Source organism: Chlorocebus sabaeus, chromosome 22 (assembly GCF_047675955.1).
Source record: "Chlorocebus sabaeus isolate Y175 chromosome 22, mChlSab1.0.hap1, whole genome shotgun sequence".
NCBI classification, from domain to species: Eukaryota; Metazoa; Chordata; class Mammalia; order Primates; family Cercopithecidae; genus Chlorocebus; species Chlorocebus sabaeus.
Window position 1 is genome coordinate 85,157,442 of NC_132925.1, and position 12,340 is coordinate 85,169,781.

General features: G+C 43.6%; 1 protein-coding gene across 4 annotated transcripts in view; it reads right to left on the reverse strand.

Annotated features, from left to right (window-relative positions):
* CACNA2D3 (calcium voltage-gated channel auxiliary subunit alpha2delta 3) overlaps positions 1 to 12,340 on the reverse strand; it is a 948,786-nt gene that overhangs the window by 478,854 nt on the left and 457,592 nt on the right. For all 4 annotated transcript variants that reach the window (XM_073010036.1, XM_073010035.1, XM_073010037.1 and 1 more), the window contains one exon: positions 1,064 to 1,138. In XM_073010036.1, the coding sequence (XP_072866137.1) occupies positions 1,064 to 1,138 (75 nt within the window). The remainder of the gene's footprint in view (positions 1 to 1,063; positions 1,139 to 12,340) is intronic.

Below are 12,340 nucleotides of genomic sequence, written 5' to 3' on the forward strand. Positions count from 1 at the left end.
TGGTGCTTCTTTCCCCTCAAACTGAAGCCCAGCTATTAACTCTAGTTTATTTTTTACTTTATACTTTGTGTTCCAACTGGAATGAATTTCTCCCAATCCTCTGTTGTTCACTTCCTCAAAGATATCCAAGTTAAGTGCTTCTACTACTTGCATCTAAGATAGCATCAATACAGTACGAGCCAGGGGATTTTCTCCAGCACACAGAATGTGCCTCACAAAAGCCTACCCTGGCCATTGCCTCATGCAGGTCTGCTGTCCAGGGGAAGAGCAGCTCTGTGTGTCAGGTACAGAAAATCAACATGGCAATGGCAGCTGTGAGTTCCAGAAGCTGTGACATGGCTGCAGCCACAGCTATACCTTCAAGTGAAATTTTCAACTGGCCCTGCAGTGGTGGTATAGTGGTGGTTGTGGTAGCTGTACCAACAAATTTAAAGGTAGCTAAAGGGAAACAGGATTTATTTTACAGAAGTCTACTTTAGAAATTTTCCAAGGATACTCCAAAACTGGAGGGGAAAACCTCTATCCCACTGTGTAAGATTCTCCTTTAACATATCTTCCTTTTGTTCCACAATATTGATGGAACAGGCAATGCTCGGCACATTGAGGATACAGTAGGGAGCAGACGGCATTCCTATCCTTGTAAGGCTTACCTTTAATAGCAGGCAAGTTACCCCAACAGTTATACCAATGACCATTTAATCAACTGTGAGAAGGACAAGGGAAATAACAAGTGGGTTCAATTTTCTTTGAAATCTCAGCAAGAGCCATATTCTTTTAAGAGTGTCAAAGTAAGCATCAAGCACACCATAGCATTGTGTTTATTAGAGTACAAGGACAATAAGTGGATGCAATTGTTTCAGAACTAGTAAGCCTCTGAATTCAATGTAATTATTTTAGTGCCATGATTTTCTTTGTGCCTTTTCATAAATATTCTACACATGGGGGCTCCAAGGGCCTCAATGAAAAGGCAGTGCATTCAATAAGACAGATTTATTGTAAAACAATCACTATGAGGAAGACAGGGGTGTACCATGACTGGAATGCTCCCCGCAGCTGCCCCTACCTCTTTGTTTGTCCTGTCGGCTTGCACCAAAGTTCCATTCAGGCAAGGTTCCACATAGTGAAGCTCCTCATTATACTGCAAAGGAAAAGAATCAAGAAGGAACACTTAATTAAGGAATTGAAGGGTACTTCTTAATAATTTAAGGAGATACGCACCCAAAAAAGCAGCACAATCACAGGCTCCATTTATTCACATAAGGTGAACTCTCCCATGGGTGTCCCTCTAGACAACTATGATTATGTGCTACAGACAGACTTTATTCTTTTCTTGTTTGAAGGAGAAACTTCTAGAGCACATGCTGGTAGATGGCAGGGTTCAGGGTGCACCCTTTTAACTGATCATTCTTTGGGGTTGCCTCCAAACACTGGCAGTTCTCTGAGCATGGTTAACAGCCCATGGTCCTGGTGGGAGCTGAAGAGCATCCCAGAGTTGCGTGGATACAGCTCCAGCTACTGTCTTTGGGTTCATGGAACCAAGGGACACATGTGTGGCTTACACATGAGTGGGGACAGAATAAGCCTTGATGTTCCCTGGTCACTCTGCAAGGGTATGTGGGTGCTGATCAGGGCACTGTCCATTCACAATTTCCCATACATTGTCAACACCAGCACTCCCATCACTTCAATCCCAGAATATCCAGAATAGGACCTCCCCTGCTTTTTTTTTTTTTTTGCCCAAAGCTCACAACCAGGTAGCAAAAATGTGAGTAGTCTCATCTTAATTTCTCTCAGCAAGCCTGCTTCTCTGCCCTGCAGGGATGCTGGTCCTTACACATCTGATCATGTTGCCTCTTGTCAATCCCATTTACAGCTCCCATTGCTGTGCAGATGAATGTTCCCAGGGCTTTGCAAGGCTCTGGACCCTTGGTCCTGCTGACACTCTAGCATCTTTACTCATCAGCCTTCCCCTAAAACTTGTCCTGGCCAGCCATTATTCCCTGCTGTCCTCTGACATGTCTCCTCTTTTCCTTCAGGCCCTCCAATGCTGGGACCCCTGCTTTGAGCTCTCACTCTGGCACCTCTTCTCTCTGGCTGACTCCTGTTCACCTCCTAGGTCAGATTATTCCCACCTCCTCTGAGAAGCAGTCTCTGGCGCAGGCTAGGCACCGGGTTAGGTCCCTCTTCTATATAATCCCTGTAAATTCTAATTATCTGTTGGCCAGATTCCCCACCACAAAGTGGAATGACACCATTAGGGCCCATGCCTGGTCCTTCAGTGTATTTTCTGCAACAAGCACAGGGCTGGACCCACAGTAGGTGCTTGAGGACCATTTGATTGATGACAGTGTCATGGTATATCTACTTTAGCAGTCAGAGAGGCCCGGAGCTCCTGAGGGAAGAGAACAGAACCATCTCTCCCAGACCCAGCTAACTCTTGCACAAAGTTGGCCTAGGGAGTTTGCGCTTTAAAACTAAAGTCAGCGAGGACTATGCAGGGCTATGAGCAAGGGAGTGAGTGAAATAAAGAGATGAGCTTGAGAAATCCCTCTGGATACACCGCAGGGACAGGTCGAAGAGGGGCTAGACCTAAAGCTGCTCAAGAACAACTGGGATGCCTCAGGTTTCCCATGGAGAGAGCCTCACTAAGCAAGCAGGAGTGGTGATCATACTGACCTTGGCAATTAACTGTTATTGAGCACTTACTGCATCCAGGCAGCAGGTAAACTTCATCTGCAGGTTATCTTAGCATCATTTGGCAAGCATCTCCAATCACTCTCCCTTTACAGATGGGGAAACTGAGACACGGCAAAAATGATCGACTTGCCCAAAGACACCAGAGAGTAAATGAGGGGTGGTGGAGTCCAGATTCAAATCCAGGCAGTCTGATCTCACAGCCACTGACAACAGGACCTCAATGCCCCCAGCTCATCCTCTCTGGCCCCCAAACCTCCAGATCTCCCCATCAGTCAGCCTTGTGCCCTTTCATCTTTGCTTTTAGTCATATAAAAAGCATTTGAAAAAATATCCCAATGGTTTGAAGGCTTAAATATCCTCTAACGAGGCATGGAGAAAAAAATATATTTATGACATTAGCCATTAAGAAATGGAAGTATGACTTTTAGTCAACAAACAGAACATCATCTCAGGATCCAAGAAGCAACTGCACAGTTCAATATGAAGGAAAACTCCTCCAAAGCTCTCAATCTCTATTGGACTGACCCTGGAAGTTGCTGAGAAAACAGCCATTCCCTTCTCCTTCACTTTCCTTGCTGACTCATTTGGTTTAGGGTGACAGTACACTGATTTCTAAGGCCTGAACCACAAAGGGTCTTAGCCAGCCACAGACATCCAGTTCCCCTCTGTTGGACACAACCTCTCATAGCCTGCCTTGCAGTTAGGGGCAAATGACCATGACATAAGGGAAAGTTTGATGGGCAGATTCAATGAAATGTTTTCCTGCCATTAAGGGAAAACTCGTCTATACCTACCCTTTTCTGTTGTGGAGGTGCTGCAGCCATTTTGCAACTATGAGGTTACAAGACAAAGAATGGAATGCAAAGCCCAAGGAAGACAGAGCAGGAAGATGGAGCCAGTGTGGGCCCCCGAAGACAACATTGAGCTACTGTGCAAAAGCTGCAGCTACCCTCCTCCAGGTTTCTTACATGCCATTACCAGATGCTTGTATGCTGAACCAACCTTTCCTCACCTGTTCTGTAACCTAGAGCCCAAAACTTTCCTGAGGTTCCCACCGTGGTTTTACTTCCTCTCATTCTTCCATTTTGCAGGTAAACTGAATCACTTCATTGACATGCTACCTAATACACACTCTCAAAGTTGATTCCTGGGGTTGTACAGTTTGAGCTGGGAGTCACATCACTTGGGTCCAAGTCCTGTCTCTACCATGTACTCACTGTGTGGCCTTGGGGAAGTTGCTAAGCCACTCTGATCCCAGAATCTTATGCATAAGAAGATACTAATTCACCTTCTAGTCTCCCTCTGGGGGCCCCTGAAGAAACTGAGTGAGGCAACAGACCTGAAACTGCCTTGCTAATATAAAAGTCTATACTTGTGGGGGCTCCAGAGAGGATTTAAAAGTCAAGAAGACCAAGGAGTTCTTGACCTCATCAGGGAGGTACATGTGCAGTAATCAAAACCATGCTTGCCATCACTGTGTGTGCTATGGCCTCAGTGGAGGAATCCACTCTTCTGAATCCCAGCCAGCTTGTTAGTGGCATCATCCAAGCTTGCAGTTGACTAATTTCCCTTGACTGCATCAGGATAAAGCTATGCCGAGCAATCTGGTCTGTATCACCAGAGGGAGCCGGGCTCAGCCATGTGTGTAAGGGAACTGCACACCAGGCAGCTGTACCAAGGAGGCCTGCTAGCTGTGCATGCTCCTCTCACTACCCAACAGCTCCTCCCAAGGGGGACCCCAAGGATGCCCTGTACACGGAACTGCTTCCAGACTCCTCGCAGTCCTTTATTTGGAAATCCTTCAGCTTCTGCATTTTTAATGTATGTTCTCTAGATTTCTATTTTGTGAAACGATGATGTGGAAGGGCCATATATATTTACAACTCAAGATTTGGTCACCTCTTGCCCTAAGACACAACAGCCTTATAAATAGCTCTCCTTGATCCCTAATGAAATAATCTGATATCAATAGTCTAAGGAAGAAAAGGATACAATGTACATCATCACCAGTTAGATGCAATTTCCTTCTACAATTTGTTTTTACTCCCCTGCACTACCAGGATTGAACCCTAAAGAAGTACCCTTTCTTGCAAATTTCTGGGAGATGGGAAGAGTCTCTTAGGGAGAGAGGAGTGGGCCCAGGCTGCCCTGGAAATGGGTCCAGTCCAGCCCACCAACCACATGGTGAGGAAATGGACACACGGCTTTCACCCTTTAAAGAGCTTAGAAGCTGCCACGTAGCACACAGGGACTCGGACGCTGTAAGCTTTCTTCTCCCTGCTTCCTTCCTGGTTAGCTTTCCTTTTCTGATTCTCACAAGGGTAGAACAGTAGAGCTAAAGCAACTGAGGCAGGCAGGCCTGGGTTCAAATCCTGACTCTGCCACACGCTTGCTGGGTGACCTTGGCCTCAGCTTTTGTGTTGGGGAAACAGGTATTCCAACTGCACTTCTCTCATGAGCTCACTGTGGGGATGAAATAACAGTCAACACAGAACCTGGCACATAAGAATGAGAAAGGCATCTAGCCACACAGGCACAAATGCACAAAAAAGAAAGAGAATATATGTGTAAGTGTGATGTGTGCTACATAGAGGGAAAGGCCAACAGATAACACCCTGCACCCAGAGCTGGAGCTTGCTATGAAGGAAGAAGGTGATGTCAGTGATGCAAAGTGACCCTCTCTTTGGAACAGGGGCATGTGTCCTTGGCCTTCTCTGGAGAGCAGGGATCTGCATTTGTTGGGGATAAGATGCCATGTCATCAGGCACATGTCACTGTCTACATACCCAAGACAAGCCCATGATGTCTGGCCACACACTGTCCCACTCTAAGCCACCCTCTGAATCCTCCCAGGGACCGGGGTCTTTGGCAGACAGGGAGCCAAGATGCTGCAGCTAGCTTACTGGCAAATCCCCATGTAGGAAGGCATCTGCCACAGAACTCTTCACGTCTTTATTTGCTCACTGAAGTTACCCTAAGCACCTACTGTGTGCTGGGGACATAAAACACTGGCTAAGTTTGCTCATGACCATCATTGCAGAGTGACAACCGATTTTTCTTACTTTTCTTAGTAAAAGAGTATGTTCATTCCATCAGAACATAAGGTTTGTTTTTCCTTTTGTTTGTTTTGTTTGTTTGTTTTTGAGATGGGGGTCTCATTCAGGTATCACCCAGGCTGGAGTGCAGTGGTGTGATCACAGCTCACTGCAGCCTCTACCTCCCAGGGTCAAGCAATCCTCCTGACTCAGCCTCCCAAATAGCTCGGACCACAGGCACATGCCACCACATCCAGCTAGTTTTTTTTTATTATTATTTGCAGAGAGAAGGTCTCCCTATGTTGCCCAGGCTGGTCTCGAACTCCTGGGCTCAAGCAATCCTCCTGCCTCAGCCTCCCAAAGTACTAGGATTACAGGCATGAGCCACTGCACCTGGCCCTGGCTTTCCTTTTTATGATAAATAGTGCTTATCTGTGATGCTGCAACAGTCCCTCCAAAAATAACAACAGGCTTGAGACAAACCCACAATCTTCCTCAGGTATTAGACTACATCCCACAACTCTTGCTAAGGAAACTGTCCCTCTGTCTCCATTCAACCTCCAAACTCTCTACTCTGAAGGCAAGGGACACATTACATGCCTCTTCTTTCCTTTTGCCCAGTGTCTGTGTGCATTCCCTCCATCTCCCGTTTTACAGACACAGCAAAGTGATCAATGAGAATCTTAATGATGATGTTAAATAGGAAAGGCAACTTTCATTAAATGAAGGGCCAGAATGTTTTGCAGAAGGATCTAAAAGCAATGCAAATGGGCTAGACCCTCTCACCAAGGTTCACAGGAGCTTCCAAATTAGTGTAGAATTCCAGCATACATTGGCTTAGGTGAATCACAGCCCAAAAGCCAGAGAGCCAAGAACAACTGACTTTGGGGTCTGGAAAATAGTGAGAAATCCACTAATGTCAGAAACTGAACTTGACAGATGAAAGCAATTTCGCTTTCAGGCCTAACAGAAGGTTATCAGTTGCCTAGAGAAGAGGATGAGGAAAGAACCTCCATAAGCAGGGAGTGGCTTTAGGGAGCATCTCAACACCCTGCCCTGAAGCTGAGACTCATTTTTATGTCTCTCCACTGCCTCCATGGGTTGTCCCAATTCCTCCACCTGGCTGACCAGACTGGTTCGATCTGACTTGCCTCTCTCCATCCAGTCTCATTCATTTCACCGTCACTCACCGGATCCACTTGCCTCCACATTCACCTGCACTCCCATGTGATCCAGACACACCGAGAGCTCCTTCTTGGGGGCTGGGGTGGCGTCTTACCCCTGCAAATGGCACTTTCTTTCTCAGTTATTGACTCCTTCCTCCTTTTCTCCCTGCTCTGTTCCACCACGTTTGCCTATGTCTGGCTAGCCTACTTATCTTCAAGTGTCCACTCAGTCACTACTTCTTCTGATAAGCCACCACAGAGCCCCAGGCGGCATATACCCCAGCTCTAGACACCCAGTCCCCCAGCTACTCCCTCTCCAAGACTGTACTGGCCACACTGGGTTGTGAGACCTGCTTCCCAGTAGCCCCCACACAAGGATCACATACAGAAAACCTAAATCTCTGAGAGCAGACACCTTGTCTGAAGTCAGCCCCAATGCTTAATGCAGAGCACTCAGTACTATTTGTTGAATGAATCAATAGAACAAAGAAACAAAAAGGCGAAATTGCAGAGATTTTGCCTTTGGGACGTGGTGGCATGTGCCTATGGTCCGAGCTGTTTGGGAGGCTGAGTCAGGAGGATTGCTTGACCCTGGAAGGTGGAGGCTGCAGTGAGCTGTGATCACACCACTGCACTCCAGCCTGGGTGATACCTGAATGAGACCCCCATCTCAAAAACAAACAAACAAAAGGAAAAAGAGACCTTATGTTCAAATGGAATGAACATACTCTTTTACTAAGAAAAGTAAGAATGCCTGATGGAAAGGACTAGGAACAAAGCCAGAAAAAAAAAAAAAAAAAATTGGCACAGAAACAAAAATTAAGATGAGAATCTCTATCCCTTTCAAAAAACAGGTAAATAAACAAAAAGTAAAGGAAGTAAGTGGCTATGTTTTAAAAAATCCAAAGTTTGGCCAAAAAAAAACCAAAAACAAAACAAAACAACCCATAGAATTAAATGCTGCCATGCTCATGTAATGCAAGAAACTGATGCAGAATTGCTGGGACTCCATTAAATATTTTTATAGTTTTACTGGTGCACTTTTGATTAAATAACCTTTGAATGAAAACGTGTAGGGATTATGTAATAAAGCAGATGAAAACACAACATTTTCACCAACACAAGCCATCCTAGGGATCTTTTGCATTACAAAAGCATCTTACGTAATATGAAACACAACTGGACACAATTAGTAGTACAGAACAAATGAGCACTGAAAGAAAATACTATCCTCATACTTTTAATACGGAATCGATTACTTTAAAAAGCAAATCCACAGCAGACAAAGCATTGGAGAAACCGTTCTAAAGAAAATCTGCAAATTAAAACCAGGGCATCAGAAAGTTCTTGCTTGAACGAACAAATGATGCTCTTCTTAATTCAAGTCTGCACAAATATGGGCTACAGGAGGCATTTAAATTGATTTAACAAAATCTGCCCAGTTAATACTGTGTTCATTTAAGGCATGGTTTGAGCTTCTATAAAGTCATTTTTCAAATTTCAACATTGGACAGAATTAGCACCCTCATTTTTATGATAATACTGCTAATTTAATGCATGGCTTGAAGTTAGACTTCAAAGTGAATCAGAAAAATATGCCTTTTCTCTTGTCAGAGACATCTCTCTTCATGCACCAGTGGTTTGACCTTAAAATTTTAACTTCAACTGCACAAAATTACTCTCATATTTCAACTATTCTTTCATAATTCAATCAGTTAGTTTGTCCATTTTAGATAGATCTTGCAATACCTTGCCCATGAAAGCTAAAACAAGTTTTAACATTATCTTTTTACGTTTATACTCTGGATAGATCAAGATCAGAAACTTTTCAGTATAATATTAAACATGCAGTTCACAATGAACTTAATAAAACATGCAAAACCAAAAGACGAACTTAAGTGGCCAAGGGAAGTCTTTCCCACTATTTAAATCTCTTTCCTCTATCCTCCGTTATGGCACTGAAAAATCAAGTGGCAATGATGAATTAGATTTGCACAAACAAAAACCTACAGTACACGAGGGCTTCCAGCACTGAAAATATTGTATTCTTTATTTTTCCTCTAAAACACTGAGCTATCTCCACAAACGTCTACCTGGCAAGCAAAGGAAGGCTGACGATGTAATGGAGGGTGAAATGATAATGTCCTCTTTCGTAAATGGAATCCAGCCGACGATAACAATACACTCACACAGATTTGCGGGGCATTCTGGACGGCGTTTCAAATACCTCATCCCCCTGCACTTTAAGAACCTGCAGTCGGGTCGCCCTTTACACAGGAGACAAGTGACCATTTTAAACAGACTGAGGGAAAATCTACACCATACTACTAGAGCAATTATGTCAGTGCAGAAACAGGAGGAAGTGATGGAGGAAAAAAAAAAAAAAAAAGAATTCAACAAGACAAAATTCGCAGAACACACTTAGGGATTGGGAGAGACAATTCAAGGGAATGCAAATGAAAATTTGCCAACTATGAATCTCCTATTAATTAGAAGCCTCAAACTGTTGGTAAGTGTGTAAACATTATGCCCTGCTTGGTAGACATTCCGGTAGGTGCCTGTATGCATACCCTTTGGTGCAGCAATTTCACTTCTAGGTTTTATTCAATAGAAGCACACCCAACCTTGCAAAAATATATGCATTCCATTCAGTGCATTGCACGCGCTGCCCTCATTGCAGCACTTCTGAGTAAAAAATGTGATGGAATGCTCTGTTATTCAAATACATTTGATTGAAATAAGCATTGCTGAATATTCTGTAAAATATGAATCTATTTTTGTGAAAAGACAGTGTGCTCATATACACAGAAACATTTAGGATATGTGCCAAATGAAAGAGAAATGAGAACATTACTGAATTGTTTAAAATTTTTACATATGTTGCCTGCATTAAAAAGCAACGAATCTATAAATATTACTGTTAATTAATGGTTATTTTATGACCTTGGCCTTCTAATATAAACTCACTAACATATCTGATACATTCTCTTGTCCATTAGAGGAACAAAGTTCATGATTTTACTATAAAGGCTTCAAATAAAGAAGTTCAGTGCCTTTCTAGTTGTTGAAATAATTATGTAAATAGTGTTGAAGCTGATTATTTATGTTGAAAATTAACAAACAGATGTACAGTGAGGGTTAATGGGATCTTTAATGGGTTTCTTTATATAAAGGGACAATTTGGGGCAAAAATTTTTTTTCTTAACTGTTATATAATAACTGGCATGTCTACTTTTAATTATCTTAATCACCCTCTCTTCTTTATTGAGTTGACACTGTTTGTATATCTTAATGAACTTACATAGATTATTTCAATCGATTGGTTTTGTTAACAGAACAATAAATCCTGACTGATAAAGAATGCAGGATGTAATTAGTTAGCTCTTCTTATTATGTGAATTTCTGATTCTTCTGTAATGAGTAATTAAAGATTAATAAGAAAGATAGTCTCAAATTAGCTGCTTCTTATCTGTAAATGCTTCAGGATGTGTGGGGATCAAGCCACATTTGCATTCCCACCACTAGGCTGGCAACTATAGTAATTTGGCAGCAAACCCAAAGTTCTAACTATCTGAAAGTCTTCTTCCAAAGAACTGTGCCTTGAGGCCACACAATTTCATGATAAGATGGCTGAGTGGATCAACTACATCCTCTTCACTTCTGCTCAGAAAACAGTGCAAGGTGAAGCCGGACCATGTTTGAGTCTTTACCGTGCACCTTTTCTGGCTGTGTAACTCAATGCGGCTTCATGCCTCTGTCTCCATGCTACATGGCACAGGGCTGGGGTGAAGGTTCAATGAGATAATCCACACGGACACTTAGCAACTGACTTGTACACAGTGAGCACTCTATGGGAGGCAGTTGTGGTGATTATTCATTCAACAAATATTTAAACTCCTGCTATTTGCCAAGCACTGCCTAGGTGCTGGGGATACATGCATGAATGAAAAGACTAACCCCTGCTCCCAAGGAATTTAGTGTTCTCTTTCTTTCCCCTTTCATCTTTAGGATTTCTTAAAATCAGAACCTTTTGTTCTGAGAGTCTGATCAGAAGAGGCCTGTATAGACACGGTACTAGTTCAGGCAATCCCCTCGGCCATCTTCATGTCACTTAGAGGCCCAGGCCCTCTGCCTGGAGAACACAAGTGGGTATCATGCCCATGCAGAAGGCAGCCCAGTCATAAGGCTCCATTGACAATATACTCTCCTCAGGGGTTTAGGGGAGCCATGCAGACCACAGTAAGCATTCTCAGAGCACCCTCCTCTTTTGTATCCCACCACTGGCTGAGGAGCTCTGTGCACCAGCTTGACTCTGGTGCATCAACTCAGATGATCCCAGCAGCAACCCTGTGGGCAAGGTGAGTACACCCACTTCACAGTTGAGAGGGCTGATGTCCAGACTAAAGTAATTAGCCCCAAGACACACAGCATATGTGTGTGAATGGGATTCAAAACAGCCCAACTCCAAAACCCAGGCTCTGCCCCCATCACCATGCTGCCTCCACTGCCCATAGCAACTACTCCACCTCCCAAAGAGATGTGATGTGTGTTATTTTCATGCAAAAGAACAAGTGTCCACCACACACACGCACTTGGCTAAGTGCTCAAGGACTCAGAAATCAGGCTCACTGTGATGAGCCTTTGGAAAGAGAGCGGGAGGAACGTAAGGGGCATGATGAAAATCATACCAAATAATCAGTGGGAAGAAGAAAAAGAACTAGAGAATGTAAACTAAAAATAAAATTCTAAGACCCCGACCCACCCACGTGAATGGACTTCCTCCTCTACACAGGAGACAGGGGCTCCTTTAAAATTTAATCTGAAAAAAAAAAAAAAATTTAATCTGAGAGACTGTTTCAGGCCGTGATGGGAAACGAGGGGCGAACATGCCTCCTTACACCTCTCTGGCATGAACATCAATACGGACTTTAAGTCCAATAAGAAACATTTTACAACCTATTCTCTCCGAAGCCTAGGACGTGAAGGCTTCCTCTGCAAATAAGAACGTGGGCATCCACTAACCTTTATCTTAACCCAGACATTCCTTTCTATTCACCTCAGCACTTTACAGAAACTCAACCAATTGTCAACCAGAAAATTTTAAAATCTGCCTATAAGCTGGAAGCCCCTGCTTTGAGTTGTCCTGCCTTTCTGGACCAAACCAATGTATTTCTTAAATGTATTTGACTGAAGGCTCATGTCTCCCTAAAATGTAGAAAACCAAGCTGCACCGGTGAACCAAGCTGAACAGGTGTCCAACCACCGTGGGCGCATGTTCTTAGGACCTCCTGAGGGCTATGTCACAGGCCATGGTTACTCATATTTGGCTCAGAATCAATCTCTTCAAATATTTTGCAGAGTTTGACTCTTTTCATTGACAAGATAGAGACCTGAATAAGTGCTCATTTCCAGGCTACACGACTGCCCTGTCTCAGGCTTGGT